The 26,952-nt window shown below is 39.8% G+C and overlaps 1 protein-coding gene across 1 annotated transcript; it reads left to right on the top strand.

Annotated features, from left to right (window-relative positions):
• The first annotated feature begins 158 nt into the window (after window positions 1-158).
• On the top strand, window positions 159-25,895 carry STN7 (Serine/Threonine kinase domain protein). Its single transcript, XM_089158180.1, has 10 exons — window positions 159-661; window positions 782-868; window positions 1,093-1,212; window positions 1,362-1,460; window positions 1,851-2,019; window positions 2,110-2,203; window positions 24,109-24,202; window positions 24,293-24,349; window positions 25,024-25,437; window positions 25,515-25,895. Exons 1-10 carry the CDS (start codon window positions 230-232, stop codon window positions 25,674-25,676), a joined length of 1,728 nt encoding a protein of 575 aa, XP_089014306.1. The 5' UTR covers window positions 159-229; the 3' UTR covers window positions 25,677-25,895.
• Window positions 25,896-26,952: the final 1,057 nt, after the last annotated feature.

The raw sequence follows: 26,952 nt of genomic DNA, 5'->3' as shown, positions 1-26,952 counted from the left end.
AAAGGAAATCATCCGTCGTGGTTCAGTGAGAATCGTGAGATGAAGATCCTTCGGGTACGTGACACTTGTGGCCAACATGAAGCATCGATCCGGCCCAGCTCCTCACCTCCACATAAAACTGAAAATTTTCTCTCGTTTTAATTTCAAATGAATATAATATTTTACAAATTGGAATACCAACTGCAACACTCGATCGAAGCAGAGCCGTTAATGTTAGTTTCGTACGGAAATGGCGACGGTTGCAGGAATTGGAGCTGCGGTTGGTCTCAGCATGAAGCCCAAGACCTCCACTCCAACTTTCTTCTCAACTCCATTCATCGGAAAGAAGCTCGAAACCAAATCCTCCAACTCTTATGAATCTAAGATCGTTTCCAAGTCGAAGGTTTTGGTGGTGCGTGCAGGAGTCGAACTAGTTGATTTCGTTCACCATCTCTTTGTTGGCGTCGGTGTTGGGCTTCCTTGCACTGTAATGGAGTGTGGAGATATCATATACAGGAGCACTCTCCCAAGGTCCAACGGCCTCACTGTCACCATTCCTGGCGCAATCTTAGCTCTCAGTGCTGTCTCTTACCTCTGGGCTACCCCTGGTGTAGCTCCTGGTTTCTGGGATATGTTCGTTCTTGCTTTCTTGGAGCGGCTATTCCGTCCTACTTACAGAAAGGTGCCTTATTGTTATCTCTACTCTATTTACTCAATTTACAAAATCGAATTTGATGCTTGTGATTTTAAATTTTGATTATTGGTTGGAATTGGGGTTTTTATTTTTATTTTTTTTGGGTAGGATGATTTTGTTTTGGGGAAGAAGTTGGGTGAGGGCGCCTTTGGGGTCGTTTATAAGGTTTCAATGGCAAAGAAGCCAGCTTCTAAGGTATGCATTTCGTTTATTCTTTTCTTTGGTTTGTTAAGTTACCATTATCAAGAATGGAGGATTAATTTGCTTGGATATGGTTAATTTTAATTGCACAAACAATGAATATTATCAGTGGTTTTTCTCTTTTAAGTAGAACTTTTGTTTACTATCTGACTTTTTGTTTGGGAATCTCTGGCTGTAAATGTTCTCAATATTTGGGTTTTGGTTGTTTGGCCAAAAAGAAAGGTGATTTAGTGTTGAAAAAGGCTACCGAATATGGCGCTGTGGAGATTTGGATGAATGAGAGGGTCCGGAGGGCTTGCAGTAATAGCTGTGCGGATTTTGTGTACGGCTTTCTAGAGGTGTTTCTATTTTACAGTTAGTGTTAATCTATTACTACTTTGACTATTATGGTAGTGATGTTACTACTATGCCTTCTGTTTTCCTACTGTCTTTGTTTATTGGCTTAATTGATTGCCTTACTGACTCCTGTTTTGGAATACTTTTGCAGAGCTCTTCCAAGAAGGAAGGGGAATACTGGCTTATATGGCGTTTTGAAGGGGAGGCCACACTCACAGATCTAATGCAGAGTAAAGAGTTCCCTTACAATGTCAGCACTCTCTCTATTTTGACTACTGATGGTGATTTTTCTATATAGAGTTTACTGTTTTAGGTTTAACAGTTCTGTTAGTTCCATTTGTTGCTAATAAAATTTGGACCGTAATAGGCAATGCAACACCTTTCATATAATATCTTCTCCAGAATATGATAATGGGTATACTTTATTGGACCTAATTAGGGAACAAATCATTAATTCATTTGTATCCAATAGCATAAGTTGCATTAACTATTAAATTTCCAGCTTTACTTGTTTACTTGTTTCATATATTCACTGGTGCATGTTATCAGTTTGTCCTTAGCTTAACATATACTCCACTGCATGATAAGTTTCTACTAATGATTTCTGATTGCAAAATTGTCGGGTTACATATATTGTTAGGTAGAAACAATGATTCTTGGTGAGGTCCAGGACTTGCCAAAGGGATTGGAGAGGGAAAATAGAATTATTCAGACAATCATGAGACAGCTTTTATTTGCTTTAGATGGGCTCCATTCAACAGGCATTGTTCACAGAGACATCAAGCCCCAGAATATTATTTTCTCTGAAGGTATGGGCAGGAAGCTACACTGTTGTTAGTTTTTGTGTATTTCTACAATTCTTGTATTGCTAATTATTTTTCCTTGTGGAACTTAAGCAGGGGATCGCACATTCAAGATCATTGACCTTGGGGCAGCAGCTGACTTGCGGGTGGGAATCAATTATATCCCCAAGGAGTTTCTCTTGGACCCGAGGTATTTCCTCAGTCATATAGAAATTTTGATCAAAATGCCATTGATGCATCAGATTTCTAATAGGCTGAAGAAGAGTCTTCTGATACTGAAAAATATGCTATGTTCACTTTCAGTTTACTATATAGTTCTGTTTCCCAACTTTTGGATGGTATCTGTATTCCTGGCCTTTGTGTGAGTGTGAGTGTAACACTTTCCATACAAGTCAAGAATTTGTCCACAATTAATCTGTTAGAATGGTTGATATGACATTCTGATTTATTTGGGAAAAGTTTCCAATTTAATGGTTTCTCTTTTATTTCCTATTCTTTTCCATCCCATTGCCCATTTCATCTAGATACTTAGTAATGGAAACCCAATTTTAGGATAAGGATTCCTAGGATGGTTTCCCTAAAATTAAGGGTTGGCGAGAATCTTCCAGCAAATAAATTAAAAATAGAAAAATTTATGTATGGGTCCCCTTAGTGAAGCCTAAACTCTTGTTGGGTCCCCTTTATGCAAAAAGGTACGGCTAGGACCCAAGTCAACTAACATTGTTTGAGAGGTGTTAAGTTTGTTTGTGAAATAACTAAAATACCCCCTCCACCCACACCCGACCCCCTGCTGGAAATCACCCACCACAAAAATTATTTAAGAAAACACCACCAGCATGAGATAACAACGACCGGTGCCATTCAACACCAATCCTTTCATGGCCTTTCATGGCCTTTCATCTGAAGAACGAAATTTGAAGAATGGTGCTCCAGAATCCTGGGTCCTGTTATCACTTTCTTTGAATGGAGAATCGGGTAAGATTTTTGTTTCTTGTTTATTTGTTTTTCTAAAATTTTAAAGAGCCAGTTCTTCTTGTCCTCATTTGCATGAATGTCAGTTTTTAAGCAGTGGAAGTGGGTTTTGTTTTTCCTTTCGTTATGCTTCTCTGAGCTCATTTTCTCTTCATTTTAATTCTGAGTTATTTCGGCAGAGTTTTTTTTTTATTTTTCTGTTGGATTTGAAGTTCTTGTTTTTTCTCTTTTTCTGCTTCTCATTCCTTGTTTAATTTCAAGAGTATGGAGTCCCAGATTTAAAGCAAGGTTCCTGGCTTGAGTTTTCTCTACTTTTGACTGGTTCAAGATTTCATTTTCTCTGATGCTGTACTGTGATGGCTTTGATCTCTCATGGATCTAGGTTAATACCAGATAGAAAACCTGGTGTTGTGGATTAACGGAGCAGACTTTATACACTGGATAATCGTAGATTTACATGTGGAAACTAGCAGTTCCTTTGTAAATGGCATAACACTAAAGAGAACGAAAAGGATATAGCTGTAGTACTTAGGCTATTAAACCTGCAATTGTAAATCCTAAATTGGTCTCTATTCTGGTTTTTGGTTTTGGTGGTTTCCGGTGGTGGGTGGTGGATTGGAAGCTCTAGGACTGGTGGTGGGTGATTGCCAGCAGGATGAAGGTTGGGCAGTGGTGGTTGTTTTGTGCTTTTCTTTGCTTTTCTTCTTTTCTTCTGCTTCTTCTTCTTTCTTCCTTCCTTCCTTTCTTTCTTTCTTTCTTTCTTTCTTTCTTTCTTTCTTTCTTTCTATCTTTCTGTCTTTCTTTCTTTTTATTTTTTATTTATTTATTTACTTTTTTTTTTTTATAACTTTTGTGGTGGGTGATTTCTTGCAGGGAGGCTGGGTTTGGGTTGAGGAGGTATTTTAGTCATTTCACAAACATACTTAACGCCTTTCAAACGGTGTTATTTGAATTGGGACCTAGACATAATTTTGTGCATAAAGGGGACCCAACAAGAGTTTAGGCCTCACTAAGGGGACCCACACATAAATTTTTTTTAGAATATTATGGGATGCCTATGGGTATCCAAGAAAGTTCTTGGAAGTTCTTAGGAGTGATTTGGGTGGATAGGAAAATATGTGAGATGACTAGGATCAACATAGATTGTTAGGGAAAACTCAATTAAGTCAAACCTAAATAGTTGTGATGTGAACAAAGGGTTCATCCCCTAGCCGAAACCCTTGAGTGGGCACCAAGGCCACTCCAAAGTGGCGTACCTAGGGCTGGCCGAATCCTCCTAGAGGGGTGTCTTTGTCAATTCCAGCAGTAAATATTTGCTGGATTCAATTTTCTGAAATTGACCAAAATACCCCTCTATGAGGTTTTGGCCAGCCCTAGGTGTGACACTTTGGAGTGGCCTTGGGGCCCACTCCAGGGTTTCGGCCAGGGAGTGAACCCTTGTTCACATCACTTAGACTTTCATCTAATCAGTCCTCGTTGAGGCAACATTCTCATTGCCACATGATGAAACTTTCTCTTTACCTGTTTAATGAACATCCACTCACTGTCGTAGAATTTTTTCTTAGCTACACTCATTTCCAGTTCAATCTACCTCAGTATTTATACTCTTGGAAACATCTCAACGTTGTTGGCCATAGTACAGCTGGACTTAAAGCAGAGCTCATTTTACCATTCAGTTTAGTTGTTAAAGTGAGCTTAAAATCACTGATTCCCTATTGTCACAGAGGTCATGCTCTTCCATGCACGATGTATCCACTTTGAGGTTTGTCTTCGAGCTCATCAAGGCATGTAAAATTCAAACATGTTAAAGCAAAGCCAAGAAACAAAGTGCAGCAAAGATGACAGAGAGATTTAACATGGTTAGAACACCAACTTCATGTGCTACATCCATGGCATATCTAGAGATGATTCACTATGTAATGGAAAAAACATAAAGAAGATCTCTGAACTCTGAAGAACACTCAAAAGGTGCAGGAAGATCTCTCCCAAAAAACCCAAACTTGAAAGTCCCCAATTTCACTTCTCACCCTAGCTTACACTACAAGATGATAAAACAAAGAAATTCTCCTTCAAGTCTTCACAAACCTCACAAGATTTCCTTTCAGGTCACCCACAGAAATGTTGAGGGCGAAACTCCGAATTTAAGTACAAGAGTTTAAGATACACATGACAAAACATTTTTAGGCTTAGAAGAGGAAAACTTCCATAAATGTTAAGGGTTTGAGAAAATCAAATCACAAGATGAAGTCTGAAAGGGAATTACAACAACTTAGCCTTCTCCCAGCTTGATGGAGTCGGCTGCTTGGATCCTAGAAAGGACAGCATTTTAGTTATGAGAAGTAAAAGGGTTGGCATACAAAATCAACTGAACTCTAAGCAAACCACTTCTTAACTGTCAGCATTCTACCCAAGGCCTTGATATGGAATACAACAATATCACAAAAGCATAGTCCAACTATATGGGTCAACCCCTTGGATCTTTGCTCTCCAGTCAGCTTTATTTGAGTCATACTAGGAGCAAAGCCTAAGTGCCTAACCTGAGCATGTCATTCTTGACCACCTCTCACATGGTTATCTTAGGACTGAACCTCACTCTTTTAGTTCCCTCAATCTGCATAAGGTCACTCTTCCAAACTGGGGCATTTGAAGGGCTTTGATAAACATGGTCATAGTGTCATACCACCTCAAACAACTCTCTAAGTTTATCATGTATCAGCTCTAATATGGTATTTCCTTACTTTATCAGTTTATCTTTCCCAGTTTCCCCAAACATCCATCTCTACATCCTTGTCCACAATGCCAATTTTATAGCAGTCTTCCCTATATGTCATAGCTAGTCTGGTGACACTACAAACTTTTTCTTAAGGGATAAATTGGTTAAGCAATACTCAGGATGCACCTCTCCATTAATCCACCCTTTTTTAATCCTGTGAGTTACGTTGTCATGTATGCGGGCCTCCTTGTTTACTATTAATCCTAGATATGAGATCTCCCGATTATTAGTAGTTACCCCCCCATTTTCCATATGAAAGCTACGAAAGTTAAACAGCATATTTAGAGTCTTTGTCTTCAAACCTTGTGATTCTAAGGTTGTTCCCATGGTTCCACTTTGGCGTTAATCCCTGTCTTTGATTCTTCAATCATTTTCTACAAAGATTATACCCCACAGGAACTCATCTTGTATGAATTTGGTTAAGTCATTCATAGTATGGGAAAATACATAAAGGCAGGCTTAAGGCTGATTCTTGGTGTAACCCAATATAGACTGAACTACCTTCAGCTCCCCCCCCCTCCCCGGGGGGGGGGGGATTTTTATCAGCTTCAGTTGAGATATGCTCCAGCTTGCTCATGTTCACGCTTAGATTGTTGACATACCATTCCAATCCTACGATCAACCCAGAAAAAGCTAACCAAACCCAACTCTAACTATGGTTTCATCTTCTTTCTTCACCTGCATGTAAACTACGTTTGTTCCCTTTCATCCTTGGGCAATGGTAAGGACAGAATGAGTTGCCTATATCATAGTTTAAATCTCAGCGATGCGAAATTTTGTTAATTTCAGTAATTTCGACGTCGCTCAAATTAAACAGGAGGAGAAACACCATTGAGATTAATCTCAATACTTTTCTGTATTTCGGCACACTTGACAACAACGTTGTGATCGTTGATACCTTCTTCTTCCTCTATAAGTTAGTCATTGTAACCATTCTTTCTGTTGTTTGATGAATTCTGTCTTCATGGGGAAAGCTGTACACGAGAAACAAAAAGCCATTGAATGAGAGAGACCAGAATACCGATTGACTGCAGCTATAGGTATAATGATCTCAGTTGTGAGATCTGAAAGAACTGCTGACCCCATAGTTGATTGTCCCAACCAAAATGCTTCAGCAAGTCGGCAAAATTCCGACACCGGATTTGGCCAGAGAGAAGGAAGAAAGAAGCAGCAACCACTGTGCATCTCGATATTTTTCTGATTGTTGAAGTTTTCATTCTAAGAATCTTTGACTTGTTCACCATTTTCTGCCTAAACGATCTGTTCCTGCAAATCTTGCCAGCCAAAATTCTCTGATTGATTTGCAAAAGAGTATCACAAGTGGTCATCAAGGAGCGCAATGAGGTGCTCATTTGGCTTAACCTTCATCAGAAACAAAACCGAAGACATTGAGCCAAGAAGGGGAGAAATTATAGAGAAACAGTAGCGGTGAGAAAGGATTACGAGGAAGAAGACGACAGGTTCAAGGAAGAGAGGGGAAAAAAATGGAGCAAGAGAAGCTGAAGAGGAGAGAAAAATTATGGTAGTATTATCAGTGTTGGAGTTGAGGACGAAGAGGCGAGCAAGAGGATAGGTGCAAGGTTGGGAATTGGGAATTGGGAGTTGGTAGATACAAGGGAGAATGAACCCTAGTTAAAACTTAAAAGTGGGCAAATTGGTGTTGCATTTTCACCTTAGGATTAGGATAATACACGTGTCAGCAATCCGAGGGTGAACATGAGCAAACTTGAGCATGTTAGGACTGGAGCTGATAAAAATCCCCCTCCCAACAAAAAAAAATAAAAAATAAAAAGAAAAGTGTGTTTGTATGTATTATGACACTTTCTCTTCTCTGGAATGTTCCAGATTATCTCTCTAGGAACTTTGTATGTGCTTTTGCTAGATCTACAAAGACCATGTGAAGATCTTTCTTGACCTCCTTGTATCATTACATGAGTTCCTCAGTAAGGAAATTGAATCTATCAAGGAAGATCCTAGCATAAGTCTGAATTGGTTGTTTGATGGTGTCCTCTCTCAAGTAAGTTTCAACAACCATCTCAGATGGTAGAAGTCTCAAAGTTGATTACATACATCCAATCTCAGCCAGTTATTAAGCTAGATTGCAATTAAAAGAAATACGAAATCCTGGTCTTATTTGGTTCATGGTACATCATTAAATAAATAAATGTTAGGACCCTACTAGGATGCCACGTGGAGGAGAGAGAGAGAGTGGGGTTCTCATGGTTGAAGGGTTATAAAAGGGGGGAAAGATGCGAGAAGGGGTATTGATTATTGTATGTGAGGTTTGGGCAGCCTTTTGCTGAGGGCACCATTTGGTGTAGAGGGTGACTGGCACCATAAAAACCAGATTGTCTTTCATATCTGTTTGTTCTTCGTTATTTCAGCTATTAAATATTATCAGTTTTTGTGTTCGGTTTGCAGGTTCTTAACAATAAATATTAATTGTGGGTTGGGCCTACCCATTAACAAACTAGAGACTACTTAGGTTTCTTTTTCTAAGCCTTGTTATGGCATCATTAATAGTATATGATAAGAACCCACTAATTCATTAATAAAATTAGTACGAAAACACGAGAAATTTATAAGATAGAACTGGTTTTGATGGTGCCAGTCACCCCCACATCCAAAGGTGCCCCTCAACCTACGGCTGCCCAACATAACTCCAAAAATCCCCCCTCCACTCCTCCCCTCCTTCCCCTATTTATAACCCCTAAATAACCCTAATCCCTTGTCTCTTTCTTCAATGTAGCTTAATACCGTGATCCCGGGGCCCTATCACTACCGACCCCTCGAAAATCACCTTGTCCTCAAGGTGATGGAAAATTTAAAGTTTAATCTTCACAGGTTTGTCGCACAACCAAGCCATCTCGGCAACATGCAAATCCTCCAAGACCCAACAACAGACCCATCTCCAAAGATGCAACTGCTGGCCAATGCCACGCTTACAATATGGATCTCCCTCCCAGTGATTTGAGAGGTTGGTGTTTTGCAACTGCCCGCGAGTCGTGGAAGTGCCGAAATCAAAATTACTCCCAAAAACACCATCAAAATTAATCTGATGTCGAATGAAAAATGTTGAGAATCGTGGAACCACTGAAGAGTAACCCTCCTCAAAAGCATCATTCTTCGCATGCATTACCAAGTTGGCTCCAAGATCTCCCTCATCTGCAATGGTTTGACGAAAAAAATTTGAAGAGTTTGATGAGAGAATATCAGCGATCACTCTAGCATCAACCACACTTCCAAAGTTTTCTAAATCAGACCCGTTGTGGGAGAGAAATTCTGTAGTTTTTGGTCCAAAAGCGCCTTCTGTGGATCTAAGAGCAGATGCCCGAGAATAGTCGAACATTGCACTGTTGAGCATCGCAATCCTGGCATCTTGTCCCTTTGTGAATGAAACCAACCCTGTGAGAAACATTAGGTCCTTGCGCTTCTGCCTCACAAGCAACCTCCTTGGTACTACCACCCCAAACTGGTGATCAATCCTCTATGTGAGAGCCCCAAAACAAATCTGCGAAAAAGACGAAGAAATGGCATCAACACTTGGAGCGATACACTCGGTCTTGAAATTTCTGTCACCGGCAACGAAACCAGTTACCCCCACAAACGCTGCAACTCCATTCTGGTCGCTTGCATTCTGTCTCGATTCTACGAGGTTGAAGACAATGACTTCCTCTTTTGTGGTTCGGTCAGTCCCTGGTTCGGATTTGTTTGGGTTGGTTTGTTGATTGTTTGAGAGTATTTAGGCCCAAAATGGTAATGAGAAGAAATGGGTTTTTGTGTAACGAAATGGCCAGGCCCATAATAGACGTTTTAAATGGGTGGGGTCCAAATATTTAAACCCATTGGTTGGAAAAGATTGGCTGGGTATGGAATAAATTAAATGGGCTAGGCTTACGGTTAATAAAGTGGACCATGTCCATAGGGTTGCTTTTAAATTGGTGAAGCCAAACCACTTAGACTATAGGCTAAGAAAATTGAATCGGAAATTGGGCTAATGAGATAGGCTGGGCTTGGGGTTAATGAAATAGGTTGGGCCCAAGGTGGGTCTTTTAAATGGGTGGTGTACAAAGACAGACCATGGGCAAAGAGAAATGGGTTGGGCGTTGGTTTGATGGGATGATTTGGGCTTTGGTTCAAGAGAATGGAATGGGCCCAAGGAGGTTTCTTTGGGAACCAAGCAGCCCAATCTTTAAATTTGGTTCCTTTGGGCCCTATGTGTGAGAATAAACATACTTGTATTTGGCCCAAATAAAACCATCCTTGGCCCTTAGGGTGTGGACCAAACCCACGAATCGGTTTGAGGTGAGCCAAACTAACCCCATAAACCCTCGAACTCCAGTGTCTTCTTCCCTATTTTCTGCAAGCAAACACCCTAATCGCCGCCTGTTGGTCTCCGCCGATTGCACCAGGCCTCATGCTATGCTTTTGTTTTTCGTTGCCGTTTAATTTATTGGCGTGATTTTCTGCTGTTGCAATTTCACTCCGGTAGGCATCAACATCGAAAACTCTCATTCTCTTCTTCTCTCTTCTCCAAGTATGGCATGGGACCACCGTAGTAATCGATTGATCTCTTCCGGCGATTTCACTTGGCGTTCTTTCCATCGGATTTGCTTGGTCTCCCATTTCCACCACTCCATTAGCATCCATAACTTCTTCCTGGCTGCCATTCAAAATCACGCTCACCTCCGTCGCATGGCCATCGCCGAACTTAGTTTGCAGGGCTTCTCTGAAACTCACCCAATCAAACACCGGCCAAGACCTTATGTATACCCAATCCAATGCGTCTCCTTTTAAGTGTTGGAGAGCTATGCCTAATCGTTGGTCATCCTCGATGTGGTGTTCCCAGAAAAACAAGAAGATTTGCCTAACTTTGCAAATCCTTTTCACTTGAAAACAGTGGCAATACCATTGCTTCCCTGAGATCGAACTGCTCTGATACTAGTTGATAATAACCCACTAATTCATTAATAAAATTAATACGAAAACATGAGAAATTTATAAGATAGAATTGGTTTTAATGGTGCTAGTCACCCCCACACCCAAAGGTGCCCCTCAGCCTATGGCTGCCCAACATAACTCCAAAAATCCCTCCTCCCCTCCTCCCCTCCTTCCCCTATTTATAGCCCCTAAATAACCCTAATTCCTTATCTCTCTCTTCAATGTAGCTTCATATCGTGATCCCCCGCGGGCCCGGCGAAAGAGGGCCGCGTGGAAGGAAACAGCCGGGGCGACTCCCTCCTGGTGTCCGGTGCATTCCGCCCAAAAGACATTTTGGATCCGGGGCCCTATCAGTATATATATAAAAATTGCGTTGTGGTTCAAGGTGAGTGTTTTTGAGTTTGTCCCATATTAAAAAGAAAAGGCGTGGGAGGACGTTGCAGATGTCTTGGACGGACACAACTTCTTTTAACGTTAGAAGACCACATAAAGACACCCGGCACCAGAGCATGTTGTGATACAGAATCATTCTCACACTCAGCTACCATAAGTCTGCTATTTTATGTCCTTCAAGATGGGGGGTGGTGGTGCTTGTCCTTCCAACGTGGATTCACGTAGACCATCGCGCCACCATATGAACATGGTATATAGGATAAATATGAGGCCCAAACTGAGAAGTGTTGCACCCTGGGCGCCACTCTGGCTCGCTTCTGAAAGCAGAACTCTGCAAAGTCGACAAGTTCATAGGTAAGGCCGGATCTTACGAAGAAAGGCTTTCTTCATCTGCTTGATCTCTCTCTCTCTCTCTCTCTCTATATATATATATATATATATATATATATATATATATATATATATAAATGTGTGGATGACATAGTGCGTATGCGAGAGCCACATATGGGCGGGAGTGAACGAATCGTTTAGTCTCCTCACCGTAGACCTCGTGATTTTTTTTTTTTACCACAATGTGTGTGAAGATTCCTACGGTGATTAATAGAAGTGGGTTCTGCCTGAAGGATGTGAGGGTCAAGTTGGTCTATGTGGTGACACTTTAAATTATCAAGTCATAAAAGCTTCAAATTCTCAGATTTGATTTAACTTATGTTACTCAAAATCCTTCGGTGGCACCATCACATGCCTTTTCGATTCTAATTTAAGAACTTTACAGAATCAAGATGCCCAGCCACTACCCACGCTGCCCTTACGCACACAGCTAGCGGGACTTACTTGCAGGACTTTAGGACCGGCACATCAGATCTCTGTATTGTTCAAAAATCAGCCAGTACTCATGCCTTATAGGAGGAATTTTATGCCTAGATTTATCCTTATAACAGAAATTAGAACTTCATCTTTAGCTTTTAAAGGTTAAAACTTGATAAAAACAGAGATCAACGGAAATAAATACAAAAAACATAATTTACAGATGCAACTATTTCTATTGATGCATGAAGTGCAAAAATTCGTAGAGGATCCTAAGAGAGATGATAGAAGCACGACTGTAGGCTTTCATCCTCAAATCCTTCCTCTACTAAATTAAAGAAAAATAATAAAAAGAAGCAGAAACAGAAAACAGCCAAGAAACTACATCTCAATTACTCAGGGTTCCCGAAAACTTGTAAAGAGACTAAGTAGGAGAAGAGATAGAAGAACTAACCATTGTTTAGAAATTTGTACTATATATAGGAGATCATTACAGAGGAGTTACAAACTTGCAGATGATCATAGCAGAAACTAAAACTAAAACTAGAACTCTCGTCTTTTTCTTAGAGCTCTCTTTCTTACTTACAGAGTACAAGATTACAAGATATTACAAGATTCAAAGGTCCTAGGCCCTTCGATTACAAGCTTATTTATAAGCAAAAGAGAAGACTTAAAACAAAAGAGTAACTATTCAGAAAATTGACCCATTACTATTCAGAAAGGGACATTTACTATTCATCCAAAGTACCTATGCAGTTACTGTTCAAGTGGCGGAGATTTTTCTGTTTTACTATCCATGGACAATTTTGTCCTTCTTCTTTTTGAGAAATTCCCAATATATCCTGCGACTGTTCATCTTATCAATAATTGTACTAATGCAAGGGAGAATTATGCTGGAATATTCCGTTGTTGTAGTGGTCTTCTAGAGTCTCCTCGAGGCATTCCATGTGAATAATGAATTCACTGTTTTCCTTTTTGATTTGACTCAGTGTGTTAACCCGATATTATCCAGCAGGGTTTTTACTGGGTTGGTTTTTACTATCCAACAAAGTTTACCAAATATTTTTCATGGTTGGTACTACCATGGATGGTTTTTACTATCCAACAAAGTTTACCAAATATTTTTCATGGTTAGTATTTCCATGGAGTCTATTCTTTCCCAACTCACGGGGTTACAGACAGAAATGTGGTTTTACATGGTCGTTTGATGAACCATATGGTCCTTTATAGATTGGGCCAAAATCTTAGTGGTTTTGCTAAGGTCCACTAAAACCATGCCTTAGTTTTACGTCATATGGTGTGAGACGGATGGTGAGGGAATCACCCCTTTATTCAATCTACATTTCTAGTAGATTTTGTGATGCTGACGGAGACTTTCCTTTGTTGCGTCTTTGTCGTACAGTTTCATATTCAGAGTCTTTTTGTGGGGACAATGTTTTATCTTGTTCGTCCTGTAGTTTTATGGACCCACGATAGCTTCCGCTGTATTGTGTGAATTTTTGTTGGAGGAGAGCTTCTATATCACCAAGTATTTCTGTTCTGAAGGCTTCCATTGGAGATTATGAGCTGGAGCCTGGTGATATTTGTTCAACTTGTTGAACAGTGCTTGCTGATGGAATAACTTGTGCTTTGTAAAGTTGTAAATCAGCTAAGAGGCTTTTGTTCAAAGCTTCTAAAAGCTGAATTGTTCTTTCCTTTGTAGCATTGTCCATTTGTAACTTGCTTATTCTCATAGAACAATTGGCTACTTGATCCAAGAGTTCCTTGTTTTTGTTCTTGATTGGCTCACATTGTATACAAGCTGTGTTTCTCTGAGCCATGTTGGAGAATGAAGGTTGTTGAGGAGGAGCATTACGTAGCTTTGGATCTACGTAATATGTTGGGCCAATCATTGACTTGGCAAAGATTTGTGCTTGTTCGAGGGTCTCGTATCCTTTGAAGAGAGGACAGGGATGACCCTTTGTAGCTTCTATAACATCTTCCCAATCAAGGAAGATTCCTGAGTTGTGTCCTTAGTAGACGACGTCGAATTTCGTCTTTCCTTTCTTTGTGCGTAGTTGTTCGTAGAGAAAAGCAGCTGCATCTATCGTAATTGCTAATCCAGAGATAACCTTTTGTTGTGAAATGCATTTGTTCACATTATACCAGATGTTATCAAGGCAAATTTGTTCTTCATCATTTATCATATATCCGTTGCAATTTTCGAATTTTATCAGAGAATTTTTGAACAATATATGTCGTCCAAAATTTATAGTATCAGGGGGAGAGGGAATTCTTTGTGGTGAAAAAGAAGGGAATGTGCGAGCTGCACTGGTATTTGAATTACCGATTGTTCCCATTATGCTGGCGGGCAAACGCCTTGTTTGTGGAGAAAAGGTATTATTCAAAATTTGTGAAGGGGTTACCGGGGATGCATTCCCGAAGAGAGTCTTCTAAAGGCTCTTAGGATTTTTATACTTCGGAACGGCAAATTGTAAATCCTTAAGAGAGTCTTCTAAAGGCCCTTAGTATTTTTATAGCGCCCCCCCCACCCACCCAACCACCCTATCCGAATCCGGCAAAAATTTAGAGAAGGCATCCGAATCTGAAACTTTATTGGATATCCGATAATAATCCGATCCTATTAAATATCCGATTATTGATTGATAATGGTCACTTTTTTACATTTTTTTTAAAAAATTTATAATTCCCGAATACCGCTATCCGATACGGTATCCGAATCCGGTTATCATCTATTTTTAAAGAAAAAGTTAAATACTTTACTCTATCCGGATAAAAAATTATCCGGGCTGAAATTATCTCTCTGGTGTTTTGCGCCTTTGGATGTTCGACAAGATGACTTAAAAAGCCAGTAATGACCGCGGGAAAGAAAACCCTTCAATATCTTTTCATTTGCATTAGTATAATTTGCATTTGGCCCAAGAAACCAATCTCAATTATGACGGTAGTACTGAGTAGGAATACACAAAATTATTGTTCACGGTAAGATTCACTCTGCTCACTATTCACTCACTATTCACTTACTATTAAGGAGGATGACATGCTTCGAGATCTCATACAAAGGAGTAACACAACTCCGGAACAATCCTCTACAACTTCTTCTTTGATAACCCCTTCACAAATCTTGAATAATACCTTTTCTCCACAAACAAGGCGTTTGCCCGCCAGCATAATGGGAACAATTGGTAATTCAAATACCAGTGCAGCTCGCACATTCCCTTCTTTTTCACCATAAAGAATTCCCTTTCCCCCTGATACTATAAATTTTGGACAACATATATTGTTCAAAAATTCTCTGATGAAATTCGAAAATTACAACGGATATATGATAAATGATGAAGAACAAATTTGCCTTGATAACATCTAGTATAATGTGAACAAATGCATTTCACAACAAAAGGTTATCTCTGGATTAACAATTGCGATAGATGCAGCTGCTTTTCTCTACGGACAACTATGCACAAAGAAAGGAAAGACGAAGTTCGACGTCGTCTACTAAGGACACAACTCAGGAATCTTCCTTGATTGGGAAGATGTTATAGAAGTTACAAAGGGTCATCCCTGTCCTCTCTTCAAAGGATACGAGACCCTCGAACAAGCACAAATCTTTGCCAAGTCAATGATTGGCCCAACATATTACGTAGATCCAAAGCTACGTAATGCTCCTCCTCAACAACCTTCATTCTCCAACATGGCTCAGAGAAACACAGCTTGTATACAATGTGAGCCAATCAAGAACAAAAACAAGGAACTCTTGGATCAAGTAGCCAATTGTTCTATGAGAATAAGCAAGTTACAAATGGACAATGCTACAAAGGAAAGAACAATTCAGCGTTTAGAAGCTTCGAACAAAAGCCTCTTAGCTGATTTACAACTTTACAAAGCACAAGTTATTCCATCAGCAAGCATTGTTCAACAAGTTGAACAAATATCACCAGGCTCCAGCTCACAATCTCCAATGGAAGCCTTCAGAACAGAAATACTTGGTGATATAGAAGCTCTCCTCCAACAAAAATTCACACAATACAGCGGAAGCTATCGTGGGTCCATAAAACTACAGGACGAACAAGATAAAACATTGTCCCCACAAAAAGACTCTGAATATGAAACTGTACGACAAAGACGCAACAAAGGAAAGTCTCCGTCAGCATCACAAAATCTACTAGAAATGTAGATTGAATAAAGGGGTGATTCCGTCACCATCCGTCTCACAGCCATATGACGTAAAACTAAGGCATGGTTTTAGTGGACCTTAGCAAAACCACTAAGATTTTGGCCCAATCTATAAAGGACCATATGGTTCATCAGACGACCATGTAAAACCACATTTCTGTCTGTAACCCCGTGAGTTGGGAAAGAATAGACTCCATGGTAGTACTAACCATGAAAAATATTTGATAAACTTTGTTGGATAGTAAAAACCATCCATGGTAGTACCAACCATGAAAAATATTTGGTAAACTTTGTTGGATAGTAAAAACCAACCCAGTAAAAACCCTGCTGGATAATATCGGGTTAACACACTGAGTCAAATCAATGAGGAAAACAGTGAATTCACATGGAATGCCTCGAGGAGACTCTAGAAGAACACTACAACAATGGAATATTCCAGCATAATTCTCCCTTGCGACAGCACAATTATTGATAAGATGAACAGTCGCAGGATATATTGGGAATTTCTCAAAAGAAGAAGGACAAAATTGTCCATGGATAGTAAAACAGAAAAATCTCCGCCACTTGAACAGTAACTGCATAGGTACTGGATGAATAGTAAATGTCCCTTTCTGAATAGTAATGGGCCAAATTTCTGAATAGTTACTCTTTTGTTTTAAGTCTTCTCTTTTGCTTATAAATAAGCTTGTAATCGAAGGGCCTAGGACCTTTGAATCTTGTAATATCTTGTAATCTTGTACTCTGTAAGTAAGAAAGAGAGCTCTAAGAAAAAGACGAGAGTTCTAGTTTTAGTTTTAGTTTCGCTATGATCATCCGCAAGTTTGTAACTCCTCTGTAATGATCTCCTATATATAGTACAAATTTCTAAACAATGGTTAGTTCTTCTATCTCTTCTCCTACTTAGTCTCTTTACAAGTTTTCGGGAACCCTGAGTAATTGAGATGTAGTTTCTTGGCGTGTTTCTGTTTCTGCTTCTTTTTATTATTTTTCTTTAATTTAGTAGAGGAAGGGTTTGAGGATGAAAGCCTACAGTCGTGCTTCTATCATCTCTCTTAGGATCCTCTACGAATTTTTGCACTTCATGCATCAATAGAAATAGTTGCATCTGTAAATTATGATTTTTGTATTTATTTCCGTTGATCTTTGTTTTTATCAAGTTTTAACCTTTAAAAGCTAAAGATGAAGTTCTAATTTCTGTTATAAGGATAAATCTAGGCATAAAATTCCTCCTATAAGGCATGAGTATTGGCTGATTTTTGAACAATACAGAGATCTGATGTGCCGGTCCTAAAGTCCTGCAAGTAAGTCCCGCTAGCTGTGTGCGTAAGGGCAGCGTGGGTAGTGGCTGGGCATCTTGATTCTGTAAAGTTCTTAAATTAGAATCGAAAAGGCATGTGATGGTGCCACCGAAGGATTTTGAGTAACATAAGTTAAATCAAATCTGAGAATTTGAAGCTTTTATGACTTGATAATTTAAAGTGTCACCACGTAGACCAACTTGACCCTCACATCCTTCAGGCAGAACCCACTTCTATTAATCACCGAAGGAATCTTCACACACATTGTGGTAAAAAAAAAAAAATCACGAGGTCTACGGTGAGGAGACTAAACGATTTGTTCGCTCCCGCCCGTGTGTGGCTCTCGCATACGCGCTATGTCACCCACGCACTTATATTGGTATCATATATATATATTGGTAGCAGAGTCCATTTAATGTGCTGCATGAATTTGTGCCCAGTCTTGGTCATTTTGTGAGGTCAGGTAATAAAATCCTTCTACATACATGGTAAAGTTCTCTTTAATAATGTAGCGCAAATTTCAAATGTGTCAGTTACTTCATTCTCTACCATTTTTAAATAGCAGCTTTGCCTTGGTGGCTTCTTGAAAGTTTTAGTTGCTTGGTTGCTCCTACCAGGCTGCAGCGTTGAACTTATATGTTGCAAGTTTGATATTTCTTCCACTTGATTCTACGTGCAAATGAAGAATCTCCCAAGCTAATAAAGCCAAATGAGGAAATCCTCTATATGTGGCTGGTCCACCCAAAATATCGGGAGATCCTCCTTAATCCTGTAAGTTCTGAATTCCCAATCAAAGTCATGTCGTATTCCGCTTTTTCTCTCCAAGAAGCCTATTGAAGCTCTTTGCAATAGACTGTTCCACATTAGAGACTCATGTCCTCCATTTCTATAGGCATGTTTTGATGGATTGGATGACTCTTGCCTATGTCCTGTCTAATAGAGATGATTTCCTCATTTGGCAGGCTGAAGAAAAAATATCCTCTTATCTTCATCAGTCATGCAAGAACCTATATCTTGCTTGTGAACAGCTCTATTGTTCTTGATAGGGTCTCTATGTACATGATTATGTTTCTACCATCTGGTGATTTTTGTCTGTCTTAAGTGATTTTTGGTTATTGTATATGCTTGATCACCTTTTAAATATTGTTGGTAGACTACAGGAATTTAAATTTTCTTTTGGCAACTAAACCAGGGAGGGACTTGCTCTGATTCCAACCAGCCCATGAGTAAGCCTGAAGGAACAATAAATAATATTTCATCCCGACCTCAGAATGATTTTGGTAGTGACTTTATTGTCTGCAGGAAGGGAGGATGGGAGACTGAGAGCTAGCAACCCCCATGCTCCGATGACCTCCGCCGATAGCCCCATTCTTCCATCTCCAGCCCATCCCCTCTCTGATCCCAAACCATGGGTGTCCCTATTCACACCTGCTCCTCCCCTCCCCATTATATCTGATCTCAGCCTTCATTTCATCCCTCCTCTCTGTGATGGCCCCTCTCCCTTCTCTGCTCTTGAACCTAATATCAGATTTTGGAACCTGGCTCTTGTTGGTCAATTCCTGGGCACCAGACCACCCTTCACTGGGGTTAAGGCTTCCCTTTCAAGGCAATGGAAGGCCCAGGATCTGGAAGCCTTCCTATTGCAGATTATTGGGAAGGCCCAATAGTGTAACCAAGGGTCTGGGTTAGATCTTCAGGATCTTCTTAGATAAGAACCAGCACAAATTGGCTCTGAATGGTAGTAGAATTTAGAGTCTTCTACTAAGCACAGGAACTTCTAAAAAGGTTTCTGGTTTCCTCTTTACTGTCAAACAGAGAACTGAATGGGGTGGGAAGGCTCTAGGGAGACTTTGTGGGGACTGGATAGGTTATTGGATATGGGATCGGTAGGGTTGCAGGAAGAGGGGGGGGTTGCATAAGGGTCTAAAACAGCAAGGGTAAGGGGTTACTAGGGTTTGTGAGGTGTGGGGGTGCTGCTGGAATGATGCGGAAGCAGGGACATTGGGTTGGGGAAGGTCGTGCAGGAGAGGGAAGCGGTGGGGAAGGGTTTGTACCTACTTGGGGCTGCTGAAAAGGGGTGAAGGCTGTTGGTTGAAGATTGAAGACTGCTGTAGACTTGATTGCTGAGGTTGGATGCTTGAATACTTGAAGATGAAGAACTAGAATTGCAGAAATAATAGCACATGCCCAGCCGCAGGTCACCCCAAGGGATCCCACAACTTTCTCTCAAAACCAATTCTCAAATCATAATTTTATTCATCAACTCAAGCTTCAAATTACATTGATCGATTAGGCTATTTATAGCCTTCGAAAACATAATTGACTTAACTTTGGACTCTCTAACTGAAACTCTTAAATAACTCAAAATTGACTAACCAAAATAAAAATGTAAAATTAGATCCCTGACCCTGGGATCTAGGGGAGTAAAACTAGACCCATATTAAGCCCTAAAAGGGTAGGGTAAAGTTACCAAAAATACCCCTGGGGTATTCGGCCAGTTTTAAGTGACTTTTTTGGGTCTGGTTTTTTGGCCCAATTTTAGGGGGCCCAAACCTGGTTATGTCACCCAAATAACCAGAAAACAAACAATATCCATAACAGTTGTCTCAGGATTGGATGTGGCTAATATTCCTATCAACTGGGGGCTTAATCAATCTGAGCAATCCCTCCGAAATCAAGCCTAATACAAAATTAACTACTGTAAGTATGAGCAATTTATGCGATTATAAGTAGGTTTAGGGATTAGCATGTCACACAGACAATCTCAGTCATTTGGTATACCCCAATCTGGCATTGTCCTCAAGTATGGTATTCGTCCTCTAGGTAGATATGCGGATTTAGATGATTGAAGCAGAAATCCTTGAAGAATACAGAACCAAAAGGTTCGTTTTGGTTTATCCAGTCAGAAACAATTACAGCAACGGCAGGCCGTTCTGTTAAGGATTAGTAAACACCCAGTTTGTCTTGCCCCACCCCGGCAATGATGACAACAGGAAGCCAGAAAATCTTGCCACCTCTCAGAAGGAAGGACTCTTTGCTGTGAAAACTAGAATACCTCACTTGTTTAATAATGATTATTCAATCTAGGGGCCTGCTTGAGCTTGACATTCTCCACCCCCCAAAAAAAAAAAAAAAAAAAAGAGGAAAAAAATGGCGTAGCTGGCTGCTTATTCAACAAAATTTTTGGCCAAATTTATTCCTACAAGCTTTTGTAACAGTATATTGCACATCAAAATTGGATTAGCGATCAAAATTTTGACCCAAGACTAACCAATCAGAGGCTGCCACCACTACCCCCAAACCAAGCCCCACTACTGGGAGGCTGGGTCCATAAATAGGTATAAAGAAGCGATGGCTGAAGTATCTTCCACTGGGGTGGAACCACAAGATTTTATTATGAGAGACATGTAGAACTTGGGAAAACATATCCCAAGGAATGGCAATCTTCACACCAGCAAGTATAAAGAATAGATTAAATCAAACCGTTTCCAGGTTGGAATGAAACCCAGAGAGAAACTCAAAGAGGGAGAGAGAGGAGAGAATGAAGGAGATGGAGGAGTGAGAGACTTTGGAGTAGATCATGAGGTTGTCAGCAAAGGCGAGGAGGGTGAGTTTGAGATTCTTGCACTTGGGAATGGGAGACATGAGGTGCTCATCCATTTTAGATGATATTGGAGAGAATTTCAAGTGCAAGGGAGAAAAGGTAGGAGGAGCTGTTGAAAATTGGTAAACCCCTCTAGCTTCTTTCAGTAATGCGATTTGATGATTGGGAGAGAACCTCAGCTAACACGTTCCTCATTGGGCCAGACATTATTTACAACCCAAGAAATAGAGTGAAGTTGCAACAAGAACAAAATCTAATCGATTCCCAAAAAACTTAACGAATATCGATTATTTCAGAGAGCCCTCACAAAAAATTGAATTTAATTCCCAATCAACTTAGAAATCAATTTCTTAAGTCATCTCCTCCAAGGAATTCTGACAAAGTTGGCTTCTCATGGCTGTTTCTCCAAAAAAAGAAACACTTCCGAAAAATAAAATCAATGTCTTAGGTGATCTTCTTCATGAAACCTTGACAAAGTTGACTTCTTAAGGTAGATTCCTTTAATTCCCTGCCCAAAAAATTCAATATCTTAAGATTCTTTTTGAAGTAATCCAAACAAGATTGACCTCCAAAACTTGATTCCAAGTTCCAACCTCTGAATCATGGAATTTCAGCTGCAATCATCACTACGTAAATCACAGATCATAATATAGAGACATAGTTCTTAATTTATGAACTACTCTCTAAAGCAACTTTAAAAGCACAGGATAGTGTGTTGCACCCCCTCTAATCAAAACAAGAAAAGTAACTAGTCCAACCTCATATAAATCAACCAATAGAGATTGATACATTCAAAAAAGGAGGGGACAAGAGCAATGACAACTTTAGCAGTGACTGAGGATCAGGCTCTCATACCATGTAAACAGCACAGAAGATGAAGGAGAAAAAGAGAGAATGGAAGAGAGAGGCTATACCTGATGCAATGTGGCGTTGGAACTCCCTATTCAGTTTGATATATAATAATTGGGCGACACATCACATAGGGGCAGAATACCAACAAAAAGGGGGGGGGGGAGAAGAGAGAATATATTGTTAATGAGAACGGTATTATGATACTTTTACATGAAAAATACCCAGAACACATCAACAGTTACTACTGTTCATTGAGAACAACAAGAAAGCCTTATCTCAACCAAATGAGGTTGGCTATACTAATCTTGGCTATCACAGTATGTTTCCACCTAAAAGCTTGACCTGTCAGGGAAGGCAATGTGAATTTATACATCACCAGCCCTATGCACATGCATGCCAATCCTGACCTTTGCATGTGACACAATGCTTGCTGCATGATGTCAATGAAGGAGAAGTGTCGGAAAAACTACTTGTACTTCCCAGGAGTCAAAAGACTTGATCTCCTTGTTTTGGTACCATGTTTGCTAGTATTCCACCTAAAGGCTCAATCTGTTGGAGAAGAGCAACATAAATGTATACATCAGAAACTGTAACTCTCTTATCTGCCTTTTTCATTTGTTATTATTGGTATGATATTGCCCCTCTTTAAGAAAAATTATTTCATGGAAGGGAAGTTTCAGAAAACAATATTCTAGCTGTAAGCATATAAAGAAAGATGTCAAATAAAAACTAAAGAAGGCAGTAAGATAACTCAATGTCCATCTGGAGTCGACCTACTCTTACCAGAAGCTAGCTTCTCTTTCAAGCAGTTGCTAGAAACACTGTTTTCCTGATCCCAACTCACAGTATTGGTTAATCATGTTAAGTATTCTTGCACATTCTTCTCCAAAATCCACCATAGGTAACATGATCTAGTCGACAAAGTATAGGAAGATTCATCCTCCTCTCTATGCTTACCCATCAATTGCTTAAGTCAGTCAATGCCTCAATGTTGACCTCCTAGGTTTAAAGCTGAATTTATCTCAGGCATGCTAATACAACCTCTTAAATTCTGAAAATCATCCTCCGCAATCATTTGAAGTAACAGGTTGCTGATTTGGCCACATAACTTTTGTAATGGTTGTACCTGTCCAGAAAGTACAGGATCTTTTATGTTTTCTTAGGTTATGGTTGTTGACTAAATTATCCTGTGCAAAAAGGACCTTTGCTTTCTTCAGAATTCACTGTTCTTGATGCAAAATTCCAGCTAAAAGAGAAGATGTTTTTTTTTTTTTTTGTTTCAGATTGGTTTATTAGGGCCAGCTGAACTCAGGTTAGAATTTGATTTAACTTCGGCTATGTTTAGCTGTTTAATGTGTTATATGAGTCGGAGCCAGGACCAGGGGTTTAACTTTCTTTGAGTTTTCTATTGTAATGGCTCACTTCTATATGCCTAAATATTAGGGAGTTGGTCCTATACGGGATTCAGTAGTTAGTTTCTGTTTGTGTAATACAAGAGAAGACAGACCCTCCCAACAACTTTGGTCAGAAGTTTACTTATTGTCTACGTGATATTGCATGTTACTAGTGCAACAGCAACCATAGATTGTGAATTCTAGATTGGTTGTGGTGATTGGTGAATCCTCTCAGGGGCTTTGGTGGTGAACCAAGTCATATCCCCCTACCTTCCCATCTCTCCCCATCCCCCTTCTTTTCTCCCCATCTTCTTCTCAGATTCAGGAAGCTACAACGTGAGTGTTTAGGTATTGATCAAGGTAATCTGAAACCGTGTTCTATTGAGTTCGACTCCGACTTCCTTGTATCCATTATCTTTGTTTTGTTTTAGTTTTTATTTATTCCGTGTTCTATTAATATTCATTCTAAGTTTCTGTTATTGCATATCAATTTTGTTCATTTGTAATCTCAGTTTTTTGTTAAAGTCCTGATCATCGGATTGAGTCCTTTGGATATGATGTTCCTCCCGTATAAGACTATATCTCTCGATAATTGCAGCATAATCAGATCTGAAACTTGGGAGTCATCCTTGTTTCTAATTCTAACCATTGGTTTCATGATGTAATAGGCCACGATTAGCAAGTATAGACCATCCTCTGATCAGTTTTTTAGCATCATCACTTGGTTTGTTTGGAAGATATTGGACCACCTATTTTCTGCCTCCTTGTTTTCTTGAGCTAGTTCACTGTGATTCTGTCCTGTGGTTTTTTTTTTTTTTTTGTACATTAATCTTAGTTTGATTCGTTAGAAATCATCAGCTCTTATCTACAGTTGTCCTTGCCATTCAGGTATGCAGCACCCGAGCAATACATCATGAGCACTCAAACTCCATCTGCTCCCTCTGCTCCAGTTGCGACTGCTTTATCCCCAGTCTTGTGGCAGGTGTGGTATCCACAGATAATTGTCCAGCTTTACTAATCTTAGGCTGGAGGATAAAGTCCATTTTATGATTGTGTTATTGGTCTTCAACAGATGAATTTGCCTGATAGGTTTGATATCTACAGTGCTGGGCTCATATTTTTGCAAATGGTAAGCCCCAAACTCACAGAGTTCTTAATTACTCATGGAAAATGAATGGTACCTTGAGAGATAGCTTGCTTATGTATTCCATTCAATAACTTCTAGCCGTTGATGTTAAAATTTCATGGCAGCAGTTGAAAAGCAGTGTTAAGATTTTGTCCACTAGGAAGGTGTCGGGAATAGGTGGAATGATATAGGCCAAAACATCAGTCATTTTGGCTGACTTCGCTAAGAGGAAGTAACTCCTCTTGCCCTCAGTTTGCATAAGAGGAGTACGGAAAGGACTCAGTTTTCTGCCACTTCTGGTTTACCAATTCAAGTACTGTGGATTGAGAGGTGTTATGTGATTTAACAGAAACGATTTTAAGATGAAACAGAGTGAACTTCATGCAAGTATGCGACTATGAGAAAGTTCATTCTTGACTATGACAAACTTCATTCTATGTGGACTACTTTGGTCTATTGGATATTGCCTCCCATTGGTTTCAGTGTCCCTCAATTCAGCTCTTTGTCATTTACTTCATTGACATGATAAACACATCATAGAGTTCCAACATATACCATACATGGAATATCTGATAAGTAGTTTTATGACTAATGTCATTAGCCCAAGTATTATATGGGAATTCATGGTTTCTTCCTAGTAAAACATAATAATGGCTTTTTTGACTTTTGTCCATCAGGCATTCCCATCATTACGCTCAGACAGTAGTCTCATTCAATTCAAACGTCAGCTAAAAAGATGTGATTATGACTTGGTTGCATGGAGGAAAACTGTCGAGCCTCGGGCTAGCCCTGAACTCAGGAGGGGTTTTGAGTTACTCGACTCAGATGGTGGGAGAGGGTGGGAGCTTCTGACATCTATGATCCGTTACAAAGCACGGCAAAGAACAAGTGCTAAAGCAGCCCTGGCCCATCCATATTTCGACAGGGAAGGCTTGTTGGCTTTGTCCTTCATGCAGAACTTGAGATTGCAGTTGTTTCGGGCTACTCAGCAAGATTACAGTGAAGCCGCTAAATGGGTAATTGGGTTAATGGCAAAATCTGGGACAAAGAAGGATGGTGGTTTCACAGAAGCTCAGCTGCAGGATCTGAGAGTCAGTTTCTGAACTTTGAAAAAGACCCAACAAAAGATTTGCTAAAAGTTCATTGAATCACTTTTCCTCACTTGCAGGAAATGGAGCCAAAGAAGGCAGCCAGTGCCCAACGCAATGCGTTGGCATCATTTCTTCGCCTCCAGAGGAAGGTCATACGAACAGTGAACGAGAGCATTGATGAGCTGAACCAACGCAGGAAGAGTCTATGGTGGAGCAGGTGGATTCCCAGACAGGAATGAAGAGGGTTTAATCCATGTAAATTTTGTCTAGCACTATAACAAACCAATTTGGTTAGGTTGGGTACATTTGTTCAAAAACGCAAGCTCAGTTTATATGTATGTATATATGTATTGTCCATATTTTTCAGTGAAGAGTGTAACACCTTTGTTTCCTCATAATACACTTTTTCAGCATCATTTATGTTTACTGCAATTTGGCCTCGTGACCAGTTCTGGCTGGAAAAAGTAAATGACATATTAATGCTGCCATTTCCAACAGATACCCAAGCAAGAGAACGAGCACAGGAAACAGAAAGGAAGAGTTCAAAAGGCTGTAATTCTGGTAAATGATTACAAGTGGTATCTGCTTCTCTGTTAATATCAATCGGCCAAGGGTAAAGGAGTCTGCACTCTGTAGCTCAGCATTTGGGATTATTTCTCTCACGGTAATTGAGGATTTCCTTGAGCATGGCATTGGTATATTTTCAATCCGAAATGACTTATCATATGGTCATGTCAGCAAGTGGGTAAAGCATAGATTTCCCCCCCCCCCCTTTTTTTTTTTTTTTTGGGGGGGGGGGGGTTTTTGAAGGAGTTAATTGTGAGAGCATGGATTTCAGGTTAGGGCAAAATAATTATGATCTAATCCTAACTCCAAGCCCTGTTGATTCCTGTTGATTCCTTCATATTGGTCACGATAGATGGCCAATCCTTGCGTATCAAATCATTTCGTCACTCCTCGTATTTTTCACAATAAAATAATTTTTCTATGCAGTTTTGCCTAAGTAATTTCTGTTGAGAGGCTGTTTTGATAAGACGACAGACAATAACATTGTGTCAAAACTCGCTCCTTAAACTAAGTCTTTCTATTGATACCTCTAAATATTAGCATGCCATTCTTCTCTAATGTGATTCTCAACTGGGGCAACTTGTCTACTAGAAGAAATGTAGCTCCAGACAGTGAAATGAGTTGGGCTGGTCAAATTTTAAAATTTAAGTCCAATCCTGAAAACCTTTAGCTCAGCCCTAGTCCAACCGGATCCTGACATTGGGTTAAGATATCTCAATCGAGGACCAATCCAATCCGTTAGGGCCGGGCGAGGCTAGATTGCATTGACCCTAGTTAAAATGCCAAGATCTTATTATGATTGATTAATCAAAGATTTATTTACTAATTTTGGCTTTTAATGTTGACAAATTCTGCAATTCCTGCCAAGAAACTAACATGTAGTGATCAGAGATTGTAACCATGATTGGCATTACATTTCCTGTTGGGAAGCAGAAGGATCTATAGTTT

The sequence above is a fragment of the Hakea prostrata genome, chromosome 6, assembly GCF_041222555.1.
Source record: "Hakea prostrata isolate BN-2017 chromosome 6, UWA_Hpros_2, whole genome shotgun sequence".
Classification (NCBI taxonomy): domain Eukaryota; kingdom Viridiplantae; phylum Streptophyta; class Magnoliopsida; order Proteales; family Proteaceae; genus Hakea; species Hakea prostrata.
This window is presented reverse-complemented; position numbering and strand designations above follow the sequence as displayed.